Source organism: Artemia franciscana, chromosome 6 (assembly GCF_032884065.1).
Source record: "Artemia franciscana chromosome 6, ASM3288406v1, whole genome shotgun sequence".
NCBI lineage: Eukaryota > Metazoa > Arthropoda > Branchiopoda > Anostraca > Artemiidae > Artemia > Artemia franciscana.
The window spans coordinates 1,979,043-1,999,688 of record NC_088868.1 but is presented as its reverse complement, the minus strand read 5'-3'; the positions used below and the strand labels follow the sequence as shown (position 1 = coordinate 1,999,688).

The 20,646-nt window shown below is 34.4% G+C and overlaps 1 protein-coding gene across 1 annotated transcript in view; it reads left to right on the top strand.

The window, feature by feature from the left end:
* LOC136027900 (transient receptor potential cation channel subfamily A member 1-like) overlaps nt 1-20,646 on the top strand; it is a 175,412-nt gene that overhangs the window by 54,594 nt on the left and 100,172 nt on the right. The window contains exons 6-7 of the mRNA XM_065705331.1: nt 16,476-16,671; nt 18,628-18,837. Coding sequence (XP_065561403.1) covers nt 16,476-16,671; nt 18,628-18,837 — 406 coding nt within the window. The remainder of the gene's footprint in view (nt 1-16,475; nt 16,672-18,627; nt 18,838-20,646) is intronic.

The window sequence follows — 20,646 nt, the reverse complement described above, 5'->3', positions numbered from 1 at the left end:
GAAGAAGGATAAAGAAACAAAAGGATAATATAACAGTGAGGTTAATTTTCAGACAGTGAGTGAGAACTACGAAGCAAACAAATCTATAGACGGGGGCTTTCGCCAAGCCGTCTTCAGAGCTTTAAAAAAATGTCTTTCAAAGTACTCACGAAACAGAAGCATCTTGAAAAAATGGGTCTTCTTATTTACTCACTGAAATTTATCCTTTTTGTTGTTTTGTCCTCTTGTCTCTTTATTTTTCATTCATCATGTATGACCAGTGTTATCTTGGAGCGTCAATAGGACGTTTTGAAGAAAGCAGTAACTGGGAATTCATTTCAATTCAATATTTTATTTCAGTAAAAATAATGCATGTAAAGAAAAAGATAGTCCAGGAAGTTTTTTATTATCGATGTATGCAAAAAATCCCCCCTCCCACTCGGCTCCATGCCTCTCGAAACAGGGAAAAGGTAAAGAAAAAAAGATTACTCACAGATCTGGCAAACGAAGACAGATAAAATCAAGAAAGTGACTCCACCATACTATATCCAACTAGAAAATAAAAAATATGTCACCAACTATTTACTAAATAAAAAATAAAATGGAAAAAATTTCCAAAAATCCATCCTTACACATATAAAAAAGAGTAGAAGCAACAGATTATTATATAATCATTATATAATATAATCAAATATTATATAATCAAACTATGTGAAAGACAAAAAACATATTAAATAAAATTATCAGTCAGCATTCATAGATTGAACATCACCTTTAAAAATTTAACTTTCAGCCGCTTGAAGTTGCTAAAGGATTGACAGCCGCGTATCACCACTTTAAGCTTATTCCATAAAGTTGAAGATGGCACCTTAGAAATCTCTCCAAATACCGGGCATGACAGCGATTCTTATATTATTAGAAAATCGTGGGCAACGCCACTAGCCGTCAGATACAAGAATAGGAGTCTGGAAGGTAACTAGAAGTTTCTGATGCAGCAGTGTCAAAATAAAAGGGGCCCATACAAGGGCGCAATCTGATCTGAGGAGCAGGAGGTATTTAACATCAGAATTTACAGCTAGTGTCACCTTCTCATGAAAAAGCTATACTCCATATGGAGCATGGAGAATCCAACTGGAAAGTTGATACTCATATGGTAGAGGAGTAGAATATATGATTTAGTCAAACAGTTCGTGGTAACGAACTGTAGTAAGGAGCGACCCGGCTCAATAGTAACCAAAACTCTAAAAAATGGAATTTTGATACCAATAGCTACATCAAAAGAATCGCATTTTAATGCTGGTTTTAAATATATAAGTTTCATCAAGTTTAGTCTTACCCATCAAAAGTTACGAGCCTGAGAAAATTTGCGTTATTTTAGAAAATAGGGGGAAACGCCCCCTAAAAGTCATAGAATCTTAACGAAAATCACACCATCAGATTCAGCGTATCAGATAACGCTACTGTAGAAGTTTCGAGCTCCTATCTACAAAAATGTGGAATTTTGCATTTTTTGCCAGAAGGCAGATCACGGATGCGTGTTTATTTGTTTTTTTGTTTTTTTGTTTTTTTTTTTCCCCAGGGGTGATCGTATCGACCCAGTTGTCCTAGAATGTTGCAAGAGGGCTCATTCTAACGGAAATGAAAAGTTCTAGTGCCCTTTTTAAGTGACCAAAAAAATTGGAGGGCACCTAGGCCCCCTCCCACGCTAATTATTTTCCCAAAGTCAACGGATCAAAATTCTGAGATAGCCATTTTATTCAGCGTAGTCGAAAAACCTTATACCTATGTCTTTGGGGACGACTTACTCCCCCACAGTCCCAGTGGGAGGGGCAACAAGTTACAAACTTTGACCTGTGCTTACATATAGTAATGGTTATTGGGAAGTATACAGGCGTTTTCAGGAGGATTTTTTTGGTTTGGGGGAGGGGTTGAGAAGAGGGGGATATGCTGGGGGAACTTTCCTTCGAGAATTTGTAATGGGAGAAGAAAATTTCCATGAAGGGAGAGCAGGATTTACTAGCATTATTATAAAAAAAAAAACAATTAAAAAATAAAAGTGAAAAAGCTTTTTCAGCTGGAAGTAAGGAACAGCAATAAAACTGAAAACAAACAGAAATTATTACCCATATGAGGGGCTCACCTCCTTCTAATACCTCGCTCTTTACGCTAAAGTATTTTCGGTAATTTCAACTACTTATTCTACGGCTTTTGTGATTCAGGGGGTCATTCTTAATGAATTGGGATAAAATTTAAGCTTTAGTGTAAAGAGCGAGGTACTGACGATGGGGCGAATCCCCTCATGTATGTAATAAAAACATGAGAATACAAAAGTTCTTTACGTAAGCTAATTTATAAGTTACGTAAATCTTTTACCAATAAAAAGATTCGTAAAAAATTAAAAGTTCTAGTTGCCTTTTTAATTAACCAAAAAATCGGGGGGCAACTAGGCTTCGTCCCCCGCTCTTTTTTTCTCAAAATCATTCGATCAAAATTATGAGAAAGCTATTGAGCCAAAAAAAAAATATGCAAATTTCGTTTTGATCATTCCTCTGCGGAGAGCCAAAATCAAAACATGCATTGATTCAAAAACGTTCAGAAATTAAATAAAAAAAACAAGTTTTTTCAACTGAAAGTAAGGAGTGACATCAAAACTTAAAACGCACAGAAATTACTTCGTATATGAAAGAGGCTGCTTCCTCATCAACGCCCCGCTCTTTACGCTAAAGTTTTTTACTGTTTTAGAAAGAAGAATTGAGAGAAAGAGTCAAACCTTAGCGTAAAGAGCGGGGCGTTGATGAGGAAGCAGCCTCTTTCATATACGAAGTAATTTCTGTGCGTTTTAAGTTTTGATGTCACTCCTTACTTTCAGTTGAAAAAACTTGTTTTTTTTATTTAATTAAAAAGAAGAAAGGAAGCCGTGAGATAGACACGTGGAATATTTACTTCTTTTATGTAGGATGCCCAGATACTAGCGTAAGTAAATCACGTATTGAATCATACGACTTCAAATATTCCTGGCGATTTTCCACCTTCATTGCATTAATTTCAAATTCAAAACTAGTCTGACCTTGTCTTAAAAAGATGCTATATTCCATTTGGACCATGGGGACTCCTACTAGAAAGCAGATATCCACATGGTAGGACAGTAAGAAATATATGACTGGATTCAGGTGATGAAAAATAGCCGTCAAATATACCCAGGAACGTGTACTTCAGCTTGCGCATGACGCTCAGATTTCCGTTAAATTTAATTTTTATTCAAATATTATGGAAATTGTAAGACAAATTCCTATCAAGATAATTCTAAAGAATCGGACATAAGCGTTTTTAGATCTAAAAAAAAAGTACCACGTGACGTATGTATCATTAGGACACCCGGAAAAGCTGTAAAAACTCTAGAAAAAAATCTGAAGCATAGAAAAAGAAAAAAAAGAATGAAAGAGAAAAAACGAAAAAGAAAGAAAGGAAAGTAGAAAAAGGAATAAAATGAAAAAAGAAAGCGGAGTATACAAATACTTTAGTCAGCCTTTAAAGGCTGTCATATCTGCAGCCGAATCTAGAGTAAAATCCTTAAAATTCCAGTATATAAAACACTAAGATATTTGTAAAATAAGAACATCTTTCGAACTGTGACTAAACTGATGAATCAATAGGCTACCCTGGAATAAATTGCCCTCACAATATGACAAATATTAGCTTCATCAAGTGAATGCTCCCTAGAAATTAAACTTGAGAATTCCCTCATTAATGACAGATCGTTACAATCCAATCTAAGAGGTTAGGTTCGAATAAGTTAGGTCAGCCAACCTGAAGTAAGGCGTTGAAGCAGACACCGAGCGTCTGCTGGCGACCTTACTCTTGACCTCATTTACTCTTTTATTCTCATTTACTCTTGACCGTTTTGCGCAATATTATTTACTATGTAGGCTAAACAATATCGTGTATTTTGTGTATAAATTATAATGAATTATGCACATGTATGCTAGATAATATAGTTTTAATATGTTATAATATGTACAATTATAAAAATAAATATATTATATAATGTGTGCATATATTATGTATATAACATTATGCATTAGTTATACATAATATTAAATTTTCTTGCTATCAGATTATTTGAGTTGTTCATAGATGCAATTCCAAATTAGTAATTAGTTCCACTAGCACTGAGTATACTGCAGTTACTAATACCGCTAAGTCACCTAAGGTGAACAAGCTGTTGAACTTTGACCAAGCCACCTGTCAACCTGTTATTAAACTGTTGACCAAGCCGTCTAAGGTCAACAAAATTAGACACATTCTTCTCCCAGCCCAACTATTTACTGCCTCATTCTTTTACATCTTGCACTAAGGCACTTATCACGATCATCACAATTTGCCGAAAAAAGAAGATAATACCACATAGGTGAGAAGTATTGGTAAACTGATAAGCAAACTGATTACTATTAGAATTTAGAAACGATTCCATAAGAAATACCAACAGATGTTTCAAGTACCAAGGACAGTGGCAATTAAATCTAGTTGTTTTAATTGAGCAAGTAGAGTAAGTGGGAACTAGCACGGCAAGTTGTCTAAAAGTTACGAAAAATTGGAAGTTCTATTTTCAAACAGTTAGCGGTAAAGAACTTGAAGCAAGGAACGACGTGGCTCAATAGTAACCAACACCCTAAGAAACAGAGAATTGATTATAATAGATGCATCAAAAGAATAGAATTTGCATGCTTATCCGAAGTATTTATAATTCATTGAATTTAACTTTATCCATCAACAGTTACGAGCCTGAGAAAATGATGCCCAATTTTGAAAAAGGAGACCCCCACCCAATAACTCTTTAGGCTAATTTTTTTTTAACTTCCAAAAAAGCTTTTTATTCTAATTTAATAGCCCCTGTGTCTCAGGAGTCACTCTTAAATAATTAGGCTAAAAGTCAAACTTTAGCGTATAGGGTTAGATAATGCGAAGGGGGCAATCCCCTTCACATAAAAATTGGAAATTCCATTTCAAACAGTTCGGAGTAACAAACGGTAAGTGAGGAACGACGCCGCTCAATAATAACAAAAACTCTAAGGACCAGAGTATTGATAACAATAGATGCATCAAAAAAATATAATTTGCATGCTTATTCAAAGTATATATAATTGATTAAATTTAATGTCATCCATCAAAAGTTACAAGCCTGAGAAAATTTACCCTCACATTCGTATTCATTTCTTTTCATTTCAGGTTTTACTTTCAGTTGAAAAAATATGTTTATTTTCTTATTGAATCAATGACAAAGATTTTGCAATGCAGTTATGCAGTTTTTGCGAAGTAGCGGGCACTAAATTTAAGAAAAGAAACGTGAATGAAATATAAGAGAAAAATAATCTAAGAACATTTGACAAAAAAAGTATAAAAAGGCATTGCTTTTCTTAGAAGGTGTAGTAATCTTTAGGAATCAACAGGTCGTTAATGATTGAATTCTAATGGATGATGAGCGTTGGCAAATTTTTCTAATTAGCTAACTAATATTGCAGCACTAATGAAAATATGGCACTGCCCCTAAGAATTTTGTAGTTTTGAAACAGCAATAAGAGACAGCTGAGAAATCCCAATTTTCAGGTGTGAATCGACCTAAGAATGGTCCAAGGGTGAAAGTAGTTTTTATTTTTATATCCTCGGTACTTGAAGCGATTTCGACATAGTCAAAGCCAAAGCTATGTAACGAGAATTATCAGTATTAAGATTGTGCATGAAGTTCTTCTTCAGGGGGACCAGTGTAACCCCCATTAAGGAAAGAGAAAGTATCCCATGTTTAAAAATCATGAATAATATTGCAAAAAATGGGAATACAACTATCAGTACAATTTTATAAACATCTAAGAAATCGATTTACTACCTCGAGATAGAAAATAGGTTAAACAATTGATCAAGTGGGCCGATTTTAATATTATTAAATAGTTTTTAACTGAAAGTAAGGGACAACTTCAATACTAAAATGAGCAGAAATATTTTTTTTATGAAGAGAACGCTTTCTCCTCAATTACTTTGCTAAATAGTTTGACTTTTCCCAATTCTGAAAGTCTGATTTGAAGAACGGCACCTGAAACATTAGAGCCGTTTATTTGGTATAAGAAGTATTTATAAGCGATAAAAAACTTTTGAATATAAAAAGACAATTATTTTGAAATGATAATTGTTACCAAAATTTCTTGTTTTTATGGTTTCGGCTACTGTTAGGCCGAGTCACTCCTTATCTACAGTTTGTTACCACAGACTGCTTGATAAGTTGTAACCAAAGTTTGAGAATATAAGAGAGCACAAATGACTTTTCAGTTATCGCCTAATCATAAATCATGTTAAAAGAAATGCTGAATATATCCAGGTTAAATTTAATTACCAAACTTAAATAAAAAGTAAAATTATAAAATATACAGTTATGAACTTCTGAAGTTTGCGACGGACAAATAAGAAATGCAAAATCATGATGAAATGTAAATAATAAATTTAATAATAAAATGTAAAGTGTAAAAATATAAACGTACGAGTATGAATTTCTGAAGTGTGCTATAAACAAATAAGAAGGGTGAAATGTAATAATGAAATGTAAAATTATAAGAAGTACAGTTACGAATTTCGGAAGTGTGTTGTAAACAAATAAGAAAGCAATAGCTATGGATTTAATAGAAATGGTTTTAAGGATTGTATGAATAGTTTTTAAACCATTAACTTCAGTCTTAGATCCTCTCAAGGGATTGCATTTAAGAAATGAATCGCGTAAAAGTGTTTTCATGTACCTCTCTATATTGTTGGTCAAATCTGAAATTTATGTTGATTTTAGATCAATGAAGCATTCCACAAAGAGAGAAAGGCTATATGACAAACATTTCTTTGAAAAATTTTGAATTTAGCCATGTATAAAAAAATTGAGTATGCACCAAAACTCAAGATTACCGAATTAGACGATGCCCCAAAAAAGAATAAGCCCCAAAACTCAAGATTACCGAATTATACGATGCCCCTTCTTATTCATATGCTATTAAATATACTTAAACTTAGCCTTCTTAAATAAAATATAGCAGAATCGCATTCAAAGCATAATTTTCAAAAGTATTTGATATAAGATTTTGATCTTCTTAATAGTAAATAAAGAAGTAAAAATAACGAAGACACTTTCTTCAGAATTTTAGAAGAAATAACGTTTTAGTTCATTTTTATATAAGAGAAATAGTGATAAAAGAGATTAATCCAAATCATGTAAGATTCCTGACTACAGCTTGGCAACTAGGCTTCGAAAAAATCAGTAAAAGGAGGGATAAATCACTTAGCCTTTGTGAAAAGTCATTACCGAATAAACTGTATACTGGAATGGATGAAAATTTGTTTAGAAGATTTTTTTTTATAAATGTGTTATTATGCAAACATTAGCCATGTTTGAATTATATAAACTTTTAACACTACATCATTATATTTATATTGTTATAATTATGTATTTACATTATGTCTATAAATTTTATTTTACAAGTGTTATATTAGCATTTACGTTACATTTACATTTCATATTTTTATATTTCTGAAAATTTGCCAATGTTCTTATGTAGAAAACCAAGTGTTACTCTGTGCAAGTTCTAAAAGTTTCAGCCTTTATATCATAAAATGGAAAAAAAAATCAGAAAGGAATATTTTGCGTAACATCTGAGGTCAAAGCCCTGTTCGTCCCTAGATCCATTTTTCGTTTGCTAACCAAACATTATGTAAAACCTAATAGGTTTGAATGACGTGGGTATTTCTAGTGGGATTATTTTTGAATTGCTTATCCTTCTTAAATAAACAGATGGCCAGAAAGGCTACACAAACCTTCCTCTCTTGGGACTATTTCTGGAAATGGTCTTTCATTTGCTCTCCGGTGAAGATTTCTGTTTTGGTAGTTTCCTATCCTTTTCCTGCTACTTCTTTTTAAGTCCTCCACTTTCATGCCATATCCAATCAATGAAAAATACTGTGGGTTTAGGAAGGGGAGAGGATGCGTCGACCAAACCTTCACTCGCAAATTTGTAGTTGAGAAATGTCTGAATCCTTAGATCCTTTAGTCGTCAGTTTTGTAGATTATGAAGAGGTATTTGATTCAGCTGATAGTAAAGCTTTAGTGAAGGTCCTATCCTTATATGGCATACCGGATAAATGCATTAAAGGGATTAGTGCAATGCAAGAGAAAAACATTGCTGTGGTTAAGTTAGGAAAAGAGGGTAGTAGCTAGTTCTGTGTTTAACCAGGAGTTAAGCAACTTTGCGTTCTATCCCATTTTTGTGGATTATTTTGATGGACTTTGTGCTAAGGAACACGACAAAGGTTATGGGACAGCATCAAACCAAATGGGAAACTGAAATTTTCATAGACTTTGAATATGCTGATTATTTAAGTGTCAGACCGAAAAGTTAGCAAAAACGAATGCTTTTTCGAAACCTCTGAGAATTCAATGTGCAAGAATAGGCATGGAAATCAAACAATTCGTGGTAACTAACTGTAAGGAGTGACGCGGCCTTATAGTAGCCGATATTTTATAAAACGGAACTTTGATATCGAAAGACTTATCAAAGGAATTGGCTTATTGTTTTGTTTCCAAATATATAAGAGGCATTAAGTATAGTGTTACCCATCAAAGGCAACGAGCCGGAGAAAATTTGTTGATTTTTGAAAAGGGTAAAACACCCCTAAAAAGTCCAGGAATTTTAAAGAAAATTACATGATAAGAACTAGCATATCAGAGAACTTTACTGTCGAGGTTTCAAGCTCCCATCTGCAAAAATGTGAATTTTGTATTTTTTACCAGAAGAAAGATCGCGGATATGTGTTTCTTTGTTGTTTTTTTTTGTTGTTGATTTTTCCCAGTGGTGATCGTATCGAATCAAGGGTCCTAAAGTATCGGGAATGAGCTTATTCTAACGGGAATTAAAAGTTCCAGTGCCCTTTTTAGGTGATTAACAAGACTGATAAGCAGCTAGCCCTCGTCCCTCACCTCCTTTTCCCCAAAGTCGCTCGATCTACAAGGCCTATCTACAAAAATATTGAATTATGTATTTTTTGCCAGAAAACAGATCACGGATGCGTGTTCATTTGTTTTTTGTTGTTTTTTTTCCTCCAGGGGTGATCTCATCGACTCAGTGGTCCTAGAATGTTGCGAGAAGGCTCATTTTAACAGAAATTAAAAGTTATAGTGCTCTTTTAAGTGACTTAAAAAAAATTGGAGGGCACAAAGGCCCTCTCCTCCGCTCATTTTTCCCAAAGTCACCGGATCAAAATTCTGAGGTAGCCATTTTATTCAACATAGTCAAAAAAACTAACAACTATGTCTTTAGGGACAACTTACTCCCCCCCAGTCCCCGTGGGAGAGGCTGGAAGCTACTAACTTTGACCAGTGTTTATATTTGGGAAAGGTTATTGGAAAGTGTACAGACGTTTTCAGGGGCATTTTTTGGCGGGGGGGGAGGGGTTGAGAAGAGAGGGCTATGTGGGGGAACTTATTTTGGAGGAATTTGTCATGGGGGAAGAAAATTTCCATGAAGGGGGTGCAGGATTTTCAAGCATTATTTAAAAACAATGAAAAAATAAATATGAAAAAGTTTTTTCAACTAAAAGTAAGGAGCAGCATTAAAATTTAAAACAGACAGAAATTATTACGCATATGAGGGGCTCACCTCCTCCGAATACCTCGCTCCTTACGCTGAAGTATTTTTAGTACGTTCAACTATTTAGTCTACGGCCTTTGTGATTTAGGGTCATTCTTAAGGAATTGGGACAAAATTTAAGCTTTAGTGTAAAGAGCGAGGTATTTACGAGGGGGCGAACCCTTTCATTTACGTTATAAAAACATACGAATATAGAAGTTCGTTACGTAAGCTATTTCGGAAGTTACGTATATCTTCTACTACTAAAAACGCTCGTAAAAAGTTCTAGTTGCCTTTTCAAGTAACCAAGAAACTGGAGGGCAACTAGGCCTCCTCCCCCATTCCCTTTTTTCAAAATCATTTGATCAACACTTTGAGAAAGCAATATAGCCAAAAAACTAAATATGCAAATTTCGTTTTAACTATTGATATGCGGAGAACCACAATCAAACATGCATTAATTAAAAAACAGTTCAGAAATTAAATAAAAAAAAAATCAATTTTTTTTAACTGAAAGTAAGGAGCGACATTAAAACTTAAAATGAACAGAAATTATTCCGTATATGACACGGGCTGTCCCCTCCTCAACGCCCCGCTCTTTACGCTAAAGTTTTTATTGTTTTAAAAAGTAGAGTTGTGATTAAGAGTCAAACTTTAGCGTAAAGAGCCAGGCGTTGAGGAGGGGATAACCTCTTTCATGTACGGAGTAATTTCTGTCGCTCCTTACTTTCAGTTAAAAAAAATTGTTTTTTTATTTAATGTATCTTTTCACGACTCTTCCTTACGCAGTAGTGTGTTCTTTCAATTTGATTCCGAGATTTTAATAAATCTGAAATATTACTACCTGTGTATATAATTTAATTTAATCGGAAACCTGTCTAATAAAATAAAAGAAAGGGTGGAGCGTGAAAAAAACATACCCAAACAAACCATAAAAAACACAAAAAACGAACAATTGCTTTCTAAGCAGTTACAGCAGCATTAATAAATGTATCCTAACACGAGACAAGAAAGAGAAAAAAAGCCCACAAATTAAGAATAAATGAAATAAAAATCTAAACTATGGATAAACTGTGATTTTCTTTTATATTTTCCGTCAGTTTTGAATCTGCAATGTCTTGGTCATCTATTGCATATTTACTGATCAATCTACATTTGTGGTCCATGGTTGCCACACATTACATTTTTGTAACTTTTAGACATTTTTTGGCCGTGACTATGACATCATTCTGTCAAAAAGTGATCACTTTTCTTGGACAGGATAATTGTTATGCCAAAAAGGGTACTTTTTGCTCTGCTGCATTAAATTGCCATTGCTTAAACTTTCTGGGTTGATCAAATTTGATAAATTTGACAGACTGCAATACACAATTTATACGCAACTAACTTACCGGTCACACCGCTGTGATCTCGAAAGAAAATAGATTCAAGGAAAATTAACACCGGAAAATATGCCCCCACTTATCCCCTCCCTTTATAAATTCTCCTCAACGTGTATGAACAGCAATTGTGTTTCTGAACTTAAAAGTGTTCCTGTATAATTTCCCCTGCGGACAATGTTCGCCTAAAAATTACCCCCTTTGGAAAATCCCCCTCCTATGAAAACCCCTCCTCCTTTCTCCTTGAAAATCCCTCAACAATTCCCTCCACGAAAAATTCCCTGGAAAATTCTCCCTGACAAATATCCCCTGGAAATTCTTCCCCACGTGTAAAATAACGGTCTCATTGTTGAATTTTAAAAGTATTTGAAAAATTAGCTGTTTATTGCGTGTTTATTTTTTTTTCCCCAAGGGTGATCTTAATAACCTGGTGGTCTTAGAATTTCACGAAAGGGCTTATTCGAATACAAACTAGAAGTTTTAGTGCGCTTTTTAAGTGAAAAAAATTGGAGGGCAACTAGGCGCCCTCCCACGCTCATTTTTTCCCAAAGTCAATGGATCAAAATTTTGAGACAGCTATTTTGTTCAGCACAGTCAAAGTATCTTAGAACTATGTCTTTGAGGGCCACTTAATCCCCCATAGTCACCCAAGGAAGGGGTGTAAGTTATGAACTTTGCCCATTGTTCACATATAGCCCAGTATTGGTTATTGGGAAGTATACAGACGTTTTCATTGGGGGATTTTTCTGTTAGGGGGTCAGGGGAGAGCGTTATTTGGATTGATCTTTCCATGAATTTTTTACGGGGGAAGATAATTTCCATGAAGAGGGCGCTGAATTTCCCAGCGTTATTTAAGAAACAATCAGAAAGTTTTTTTCAACTGAAAGTAAGGAGTAGCATTAAAACATAATACGAACACAAATTATTACGTATATAAGGGGGTTCGTCCCTTCGTCAATGCCTCGCTATTGACGCTAAGTGTCTTTAGCAATTTCGAAAGAGCTATCCATTCTCATTAAACGGCCTTTGTGTTACAGGGGTCATACTTAAAGAATTGGAACAAAACTCGAACTTCAGCGTGAAGAGTGAGGTATTGATGAGGGGAAGAACCCCCTCACATTACGTATATGAGGAAATTTGCTCTCTCACCAATACCTTGCTCTTTACACTAAAGTTAGAATTTTTTAAATAATAGCCGCTATAAGCAATAATTTGTTTGTGTTATTTTCCAGCCAATCCTAATATCTAATTTCACCTTAAGCAGCTTCCTAACTATGATTTTTATGTGATAATAAACCAAAGATATTGTAAATCTTTGGCTTGTGGTTGTTATTAGATGAGAAAATAAGTTTTTTTCAACTGAAAGTAAGAAATAAAATTAAAACTTAAAACGAATATAAATTATTACGTATTTCAAACTGTACATGGTAACAAACTGTAATAAGGAGCGACCCGGCTCAATAGTAACCGAAACTCTAAAAACTGTAACTTTGATAACAATAGTTATATCAAAAGAAACTCATTTTAATGCTGATTTTAAATATATAAGTTTCGTCAAGATTGGTCTTACCCATCAGAAGTTAGGAGTCTGAGAAAAATTGCCTCATTTTAGAAAATAAGGTGAAACCCTATTTTAGATCCCCTAAAAGTCATAGGATGATCACTTAACGAAAATCATACCATCAGATTCAGCGTATCAGAAAACTTTACTGTAGAAGTTTCAAGCTCCTAGCTACAAAAATGTGGAATTTCGCATTTTTTGCCAGAAGAAAGATCACAGATACGTGTTTATTTGTTTTTGTTGTTGTTTTTTTCCCAGGGGTGATCGTATCGACTCAGTGGTCCTAGAAATTCACGACAGGGCTCATTCTAACGAAAATTAAGAAATTATAGTGCCCTTTTTAAGTGACCATAAAAATTGGAGGGCACCTACGCTCCCTTCCACGCTCATTTTTCCCAAAAGTCACCAGATCAAATTTCTGAGATAGCCATTTTATTCACCGTAGTCTAAAAACCTAATAACTATGTCTTTGGGGACGACTTACTCCCCCACAGTCCCCGTGGGAGGGGCTGCAAGTTACAAACTTTGACCTGTGTTTACATATAGTAATGGCTATTGGGAATTGTACAGACATTTTCAGGGGGATTTTTTTTTATTTGGGGGGAGGAGAAGTTAGGGGGAAGAGTTACGTGGCAGGATTATTCCATGGAGGAATTTGTCATGGGGGAAGAGAATTTCAATGAAGGGGGCGCAGGATTTTCTAGTATTACTTAAAAAAAGCAATAAAAAAATAAATATGAAAAGTTTTATTCAACTGAAAGTAAGGAGCATCCTTAAAACTTAAAACGAGCAGAAACTATTACGCATATGAGAGGTTTGCCTCTTCGTAATACCATGCTCTTTACACTAAAGTATTTTTAATAATTTCAACTATTTATTCTACGGCCTTTGTGATTGAGGGGTCATTCTTAAAGGATTGGGACAAAATTTAAGCTTTAGTGTAGAGAGCGAGGTATTAGCGAGGGGTTGAACCCACTCATATACGCAATAAAAACATACGAATATGGAAGTTTGTTACGTAAGTTAATTCGTAAGTTACGCATATTTTTTACTAATGAAAACATTCGTAATAAATTAAAAGTTCTAGTTGCCTTTTTAAGCAATTAAAAAATTGGAGGGCAACTAGGCCTACTCCTTCGCTCCTTTTTTTTCTCAAAATCTTCCGATTAAAACTATGAGAAAGCCATTTAGCAAAAAAAAAAAAAAATAATATGCGAAATTTGTTTTAATTATCTATGTGCGGAGAGCCAAGATCAAAACATGCATTAATTCAAAACCAGAAACTATATAAAAAAACAAGTTTGTTAACTAAAAGTAAGGAGCAACATTACAACTGAAAACGAACAGATATTACTCCGTATATGAAAAGGGCTTTTCCTCCTCAACGCCCCGCTCTTTACGCTAAAGTTTTTTTTACTATTTTAAAAGTAGATTAAGAGGAAGAGTCGAACTTTAGCGTAAAGAGTGGGGTGTTGAGGAGGAAAAGCTCTTTTCATATACGAAGTAATTTCTGCTCGTTTTAAGTTTTAATGTCGCTCCTTATTTTTAGTTAAACAAAAACTTGTTTTTTTATTTAATCTTCTAAATATATTCTATATGATTCATTTCAGTCATTTGATAATTGCTCATCTTGTGGCTTTCATTTTCATAAAAGTAGTTTCAACCTCTTTGCCCTTTTTGCTATAATGCCTTGCAAAGTTAGTTCAACAAACATCGCTAATTTAGGTTACGTCGGAGAATCTTTCCATGGAGAAATTTTTCGCGAGGGAAGGGAATTTTCCATGGTGGGGAAGCTGGATTTTCCGACATTTTTAAAAAATGATCAGTATAGTTTTTTCAACTGAAAGTATGAAGCAACATTAAAACTTAAAACGAACAGAAAATATTACGTACATTGGATGGATTGCCTCTCCTCAATAGCTCGCTTTTATGCTAAAATTCCTTTTTTTAACTTTTAAAAGAGGTTATTATTCTGATTAAACAGCCATTGTGATTCAGGAGTCAATCTTAAACAACTGTCAAACTTAGGTAATTATAAGGTTATAATTAGTTAAAGAAGAGTGAAATTACTACACAAATTTCGTTTTAATTATTCATGTTTGGTGAACCAAATTCAAAACCTGCATTAACTCGAAATGTTCAGAAATTAAATGCAAAAATCAAGTTTTTTTAATTGAAAGTAAGGAACGACATTAAAACTAAAAACGAACAGAAATTATTCCGTATATGAAAGGGACTGTCCCCTCCTCAACGCCCTATTCTTTGACGCTAAATTTTACTATGAAAATTTCTTGTAAAAATTTCTGATGAATGATAATATGTATCAAAGAGGTGCCTGGGGCCCAGCCATATATTACCATGGTGGCGTGAATCGCTTGAAATCAACACTTTCTAGAGCTTCAAGTTAAGCTGGGAGGTATTTAATGAATTTTTTTCACTGATGAGGAGTGAAAACTCACGCTCAGTTCAAGAAACGAGATGTTTTCATTAGGAATTCCCAGAAATAACTCTAAATATTGCTTAAATTTACCTCTAATAAAAAGCCTCCCCCCTCTGGAATTGCTAAATATGATGGGCTAGCCATAAATTGCCACGGTGGCTTCAATTGATAGGAGAATGACGGGATAGGGCTTCCATGGAATCTACGAATAGGGTTGACATAGAAACTAGAACCCCCTCACTACTTATTTCTCGATTTTCTGCCACTCAAAGTCGAAGTTTGAGGTCCATTTGGGCTTCCTGCTCCCTTAAAAAAGTTCAAATCGATTCCCCAAGCTGTTCCTAAGACGATGTAGACAATCTTTTTTTTTAAATATGGGCACACATGGCTAATTTCAATCTACATTGCTATTCACCGGGGAAAGTCCAAGTCTAAAAGGCACTCTTAGTGCTAAATAATTGCAAACAGAATATATACCAAATTTTGTATCCCCTCTCCCGAAGGTTCCTTTTCCAGATTAAATTTTTGGCTCCTAAGCAACTCCGAAAAAGCTCTGGCTCGGTCCGGAATACAGTTCAGAAAATATTACAGTTACGCTGTTTCGATCATCTGACGATACGATACGCATCTGATTCCAGATACGCCAATTTGATGACCTGGCAACGCTGTCTTTTGATGTACCACGCTACTTTATCGTGCTTAAATTATAAATATCATAGTAGTTTATATTTGGCAAATCAGAGACACATTATTCTTCGACTTTTTACGCCCTGGCCGAGTGGGTTGATGCGCCGGATTCAGGGTCCTTTGTCTAAGAGAGCAAGGGTTCGAATCCTAGTGTACCCAATTATTTAGTTTGGGACGGGGTTCAGTGGCGTGACTCCGTAAGCTCAGCCAGAGTCAACCCAGCTCTAAATAGGTACGTAGAGAAATCTGGGGAAGGTAAACAGGAAGGGTGGGTGAAAGCACAGGATGGTTGGCCCCCAGCCCACCATTGCACTTCCTGGCTGAAGGGCCAAGAAACAGAGATCACCAACGCCAGTAGGGACTGTAAAGTTTAATGCCAAATTTCTTACCTTTTATCTTTACCTTTTTACCCTTCCCCAAAGCAAAATTTGAAGTCTTCTTGTTGAACCGCCCCTTCTTTACCTCGACGGGGCCTGACAGTTTCAGCTTCATCCCTGAAGCTGCTGCCAAGATATTACGGAAATGATATATCGATTACCCGGATATATATAGTTTCTTCTGATCTACCACCCCTACCCTAAATGAAAATTTGATAGTCATAGCCTCCCAATCCTGTTACAATCTTAGAACTATTTCCTTTATTTTATCCGAGCCAAAATCATGTATTCATCAGAGTTGTGGGGCCATAGCTCCAGCTTACTTCTTTTTCTGTGGGCAAAACTTTCTTATGCTGTGTTTTCAGTTTGGATTGGTATTTATTAATATGAACTTAAATTTTGTAGTGGTGCCGACACTGGAATTCTAAATTGTAAGCAACAAGCTCCAGTTCATTTGGCAACAGAGCTAGATATGCCAAGAGTATTAGAGCGCCTTGTGGCACACAAGTCTAAAATGAATAGCAAGCAAAAAGGAGATCACGGAAGAACAGCGTTACATATTGCTGCAATTCACGATTATGACGAATGTGCGCGAATTTTGGTAAGGCCTACACATGTTTCTTATCTGATGAAAGACTGTGCATTAATGTTTTATTTTCTTTGGATAATGTTTCCTTTTACTTGTAGAAAAACCTAAATGCATTGGACCTAACGGAGTATGAAACATTGTACTCTACGCTTTTAGTAAACATCTTCTTTTTTACGTGCCGTTTGGTAAGTCTCAGCTGAAATCCCTTAGAACGATGGTATTAACGCTCATCTAATAATTTTGTTTTATTGTATCCCTGCGAATTGCAAGGATTCCATGTTTTTTTCATGATTTTTTCCCGATATATAAATTATCCGGCATGTAAATCATTTTTTGTGTTTTTTTTTTTTTTTTTGGAGAGGCTCTCGGTTAATGTTTCGATATATAAACTGACGGATATTTAATTTTTCTTTTATTTTTACTTGCGGTTTTAGTTCTATCATTTTATTCGTTTTTTAGTTTTCCAAAATGTAAGGTCTGAAAGGGTAGAAATACCCATTTCTTAGAATATGTTTGAAAAGCTGTTTGATGCTCTTAAAATGTTCATTATACCAGAATTTAAGACAAATTTTTAACAGAAAGTATTTTTAAAAGCCTATAGCCTCCCAAAATAATTTTGAATTTTTTTTTAATTTTCATTTCTCTATGTTTTGCTCTAGATTTTTTTCAGGTTTGGCTATCTAATATTAAATCATTCGTATTGTATCTATATATTAATTCTTCATAATTAATATAGCTGGGTTAGAACAGAGCGAAAAATTTTGCTCCTTTTTCGTAAAATCAATGAGACGCACGCTTTGGATTTCAGTTTCGACAGTCAAGTTTCTGAAACAAGCTATTCCGGTAGTTTTCGGTACCCTTGACCTTTCAAACAGCTTGATCGGGATATGAAGGTTTTTCAAAAAGATAAAATTAAAAACAAAAAATTTGTACTGCCTTTGCAAATAAAGTTCCGCTTTCTAAATCTCGCATCGGTAGAGTTTTTTTTCTGTTTATCGACATTGCGAAAATAATAAACTTAGACAAAAGTGTCATTCTCCCTCGCCGAAAATGGGATAATTAATTTTTCCAACGTATTGTCCATTTAAAATTACTAAGTCCAATATTTTGGGCAAAATTATTAAAATTACATCTAAATTTGTAAACTTGTATTAAATGGTATTGAAATCGACGAAAACACGTTAACAACTGACGCTTCGAACTGAAATTTTACAATCCCCTTTTTTTACCGCCAAGTCAAACTCATATATCCTAAGGTTGCCCCTCCATTATGTTGCACCTGCTGATTTACCTATACATTTTTGAAAAGTTAAATATTTGCAAATTTTTTCATTTTACTCGGTTTGATTATTTCACTTCATTATATTTTAAAACTTGTTTAACTAACCGTATATCTAAAGACTTTGCAAACAGAAACGAATTAGTAGAGGGGAAAAAAATAATCTTTATTGCTGAAACAGAGGGAGTAAATTATGGTAATTCTTGAAAATAGCAATTTTAGCAAGTTAAGAGAGGATTGAAAAAAACTTACCCATACCATCACCCTAACTTACTTACCCCATACCCATACCATCATATACTATCTTCTTAAAGACGAGTTTTTCTCGATCTGTATTTATGTTATTATGTTAACCATGTTATTATTGCTATGTTAAATATGTTAACTATGTATTATGTAATTATGTTATTATGTAATTATGTTATTATGTAATTATGTTATATCTGTAATCGATGTTATTTCAATGTTATTTGCATTTATTCAACTGAAAAACTAACAAACGGGACAAATAGGAACGTTTGAATCCACCCAACTCGCTGATAAGTTGAAAAATTACTTGGTTGATGGTGAAAAGAATAATTTTTAAAGTTGAACCACCTGAACAGAGTCCTTTGACTTTGTGTGATAGATTCCACTAGTTTTAGCCTTGAGCAGAATTTCCATTTCTTTTATCGTTGTGTATATTTTAGTTGAGTGAGCTTAAAGCCTGCCCTTTGGTGACCTGCGATAATGGCTTCTACCCAATCCATGAGGCGTGTCGTCATGCTTCCTGGAAAACAATTCAAGTGTTTCTTGAATGGGGAGAATCCCTTGGTTACCCCCGCAAGGAGATGATGAATTTCCCTGATGCAGAAGGAAGCCTTCCACTTCACTCTGCGGTACATTCTGGAGATTTAAAGGTAGTATGTATTAAAGCTTATACATTTCTCTAAGATGATTTTTTTGTAAATTTAACTATTTCACTGTTATTTAAAAAAGTTTATAAAATGATTTTATGTCTATTTCATATTGCTAATCTAATTCCATATAATGTTGCTAGAAAACACTTTGAAATCCGACTTTGTTTAGTTGGTTAAAATTGGTTTCAAAATTCACTTTCTTTTTCATTTAGTTTGTTATGTCCTGCTTTTAAAAATCTGCTTTTAAAAATTTATGCTTTTGTTGGTGCACAAAATAGTGGACTATAGAGGGAGTTAAAAATCAAAACAAGTCTTTTCAATTAAAGTCAATTAAACTCAAAACGAAAAGAAATAATTCTGAATATTAGGGGGCCACCCCTTTCTCAACCCTCGCTCTTAATGCTAAAGTCTTAAAGTTCTTTGAGAGCCCTTCTTATTCAAAGTCAACAGCTCTTTTGTTTGACCATTCTTTATTGAAGAATCAGGACAAAAGTCAAACTTTGGGCTGAATGCATTATTTATTTATTTTTATTTTTTTTTTTTTATCAAAGCGCTCCAAATGGAAGGAATTTTCGTAGAAACTTTTCGGAGGAAAAAATTTGGAGGAGGGAATTTTGGAGGAAGGAGTTTTCGGCGGGTGATCGTTAGATTGGAAATTGAAAGTTCGAGTTCCCATTTAAGGGTCAAAAGTGAGTGCAGTACAAACTACTTTGTTAAGTATATTTGAAGGGTCTAATAATTATACCGCTGAGAAAGACAAGACCCACAGGCAATAGGACAAGGGCTATAAGCTATGTAATTTTCTCCCTGTTTACATTTGGTTTTTGTTACTGAAAAACGAAGACGGGTTTGACCCTTACTATCCAAAAAGGCTAAAGGTAAAAAGGTAAAGCTTCAGGGAATGTTCAGGAGGATATTAAGCTAAATCAAAACATACTATGAACATCTTGACAGTTAAGAGGGTTCATCACCTATATCTCAGGATAACCTCAGAGCATTAAGTTCTAACTTTCAGGGCATGGTGAGGGGGATGTTGAACTAATCAAAAGGCACTATATGCATACTTTTACTACTACTAACACTGCTACTATTACCGCTACTACTACTACTACTACTACTTCTACCACTATACCGCTAGTAGTACCACCTCTACTACTTTTATAACTACTATTACTACTACTATCACTACTACTGCTACTACTACAACTACTACTACTATTACTACTACTACTTATGAAAACAAGAAAGAAAATAATAAATGAGAAGAGAAAAATAGTAATAGGTGAAAAACGAGGATTTTGTCAGCCAGTAGCAAAATATGAAAAACAAGCAACTATTTTGAGGACAAGTCGTCCTCAGTGCTAAAAAAAAAATAAGGAAGAGGAAAAAGAAAAAAAAACAAAGAAGAAACAAACAACAAAATCTAACCTTCTTAAGTGAACTGTACGAGAGGAAAAAAGACACTGAATTAAACAACAAAAACCAACTTGAAATCAATGAAAGAGAAGTTACCGATTAGATTGAATAAGTATCCTTTGCCTTGCAACAAATTTCGCCTGTCTACAATTTTGGTTTTCATTAGATATGCGGACAGGTTGTCTTAAATTAGACAGGACGAAAACATTCATAGAGTTTTTTAACATTAAATTGTTATAAATTGGGCTTAAGGAAATATCTCCCATGTCTCTATTTGTAGCCAAATTTCTATTTATATGTTTTTTTTTAATCTCAATTGCCTTTTTAAAAGATTGCGGTAGGCCATTTACAGTAGATATTAAAAAGTTTAGTTTAGTTGAAAATCCAGATCTA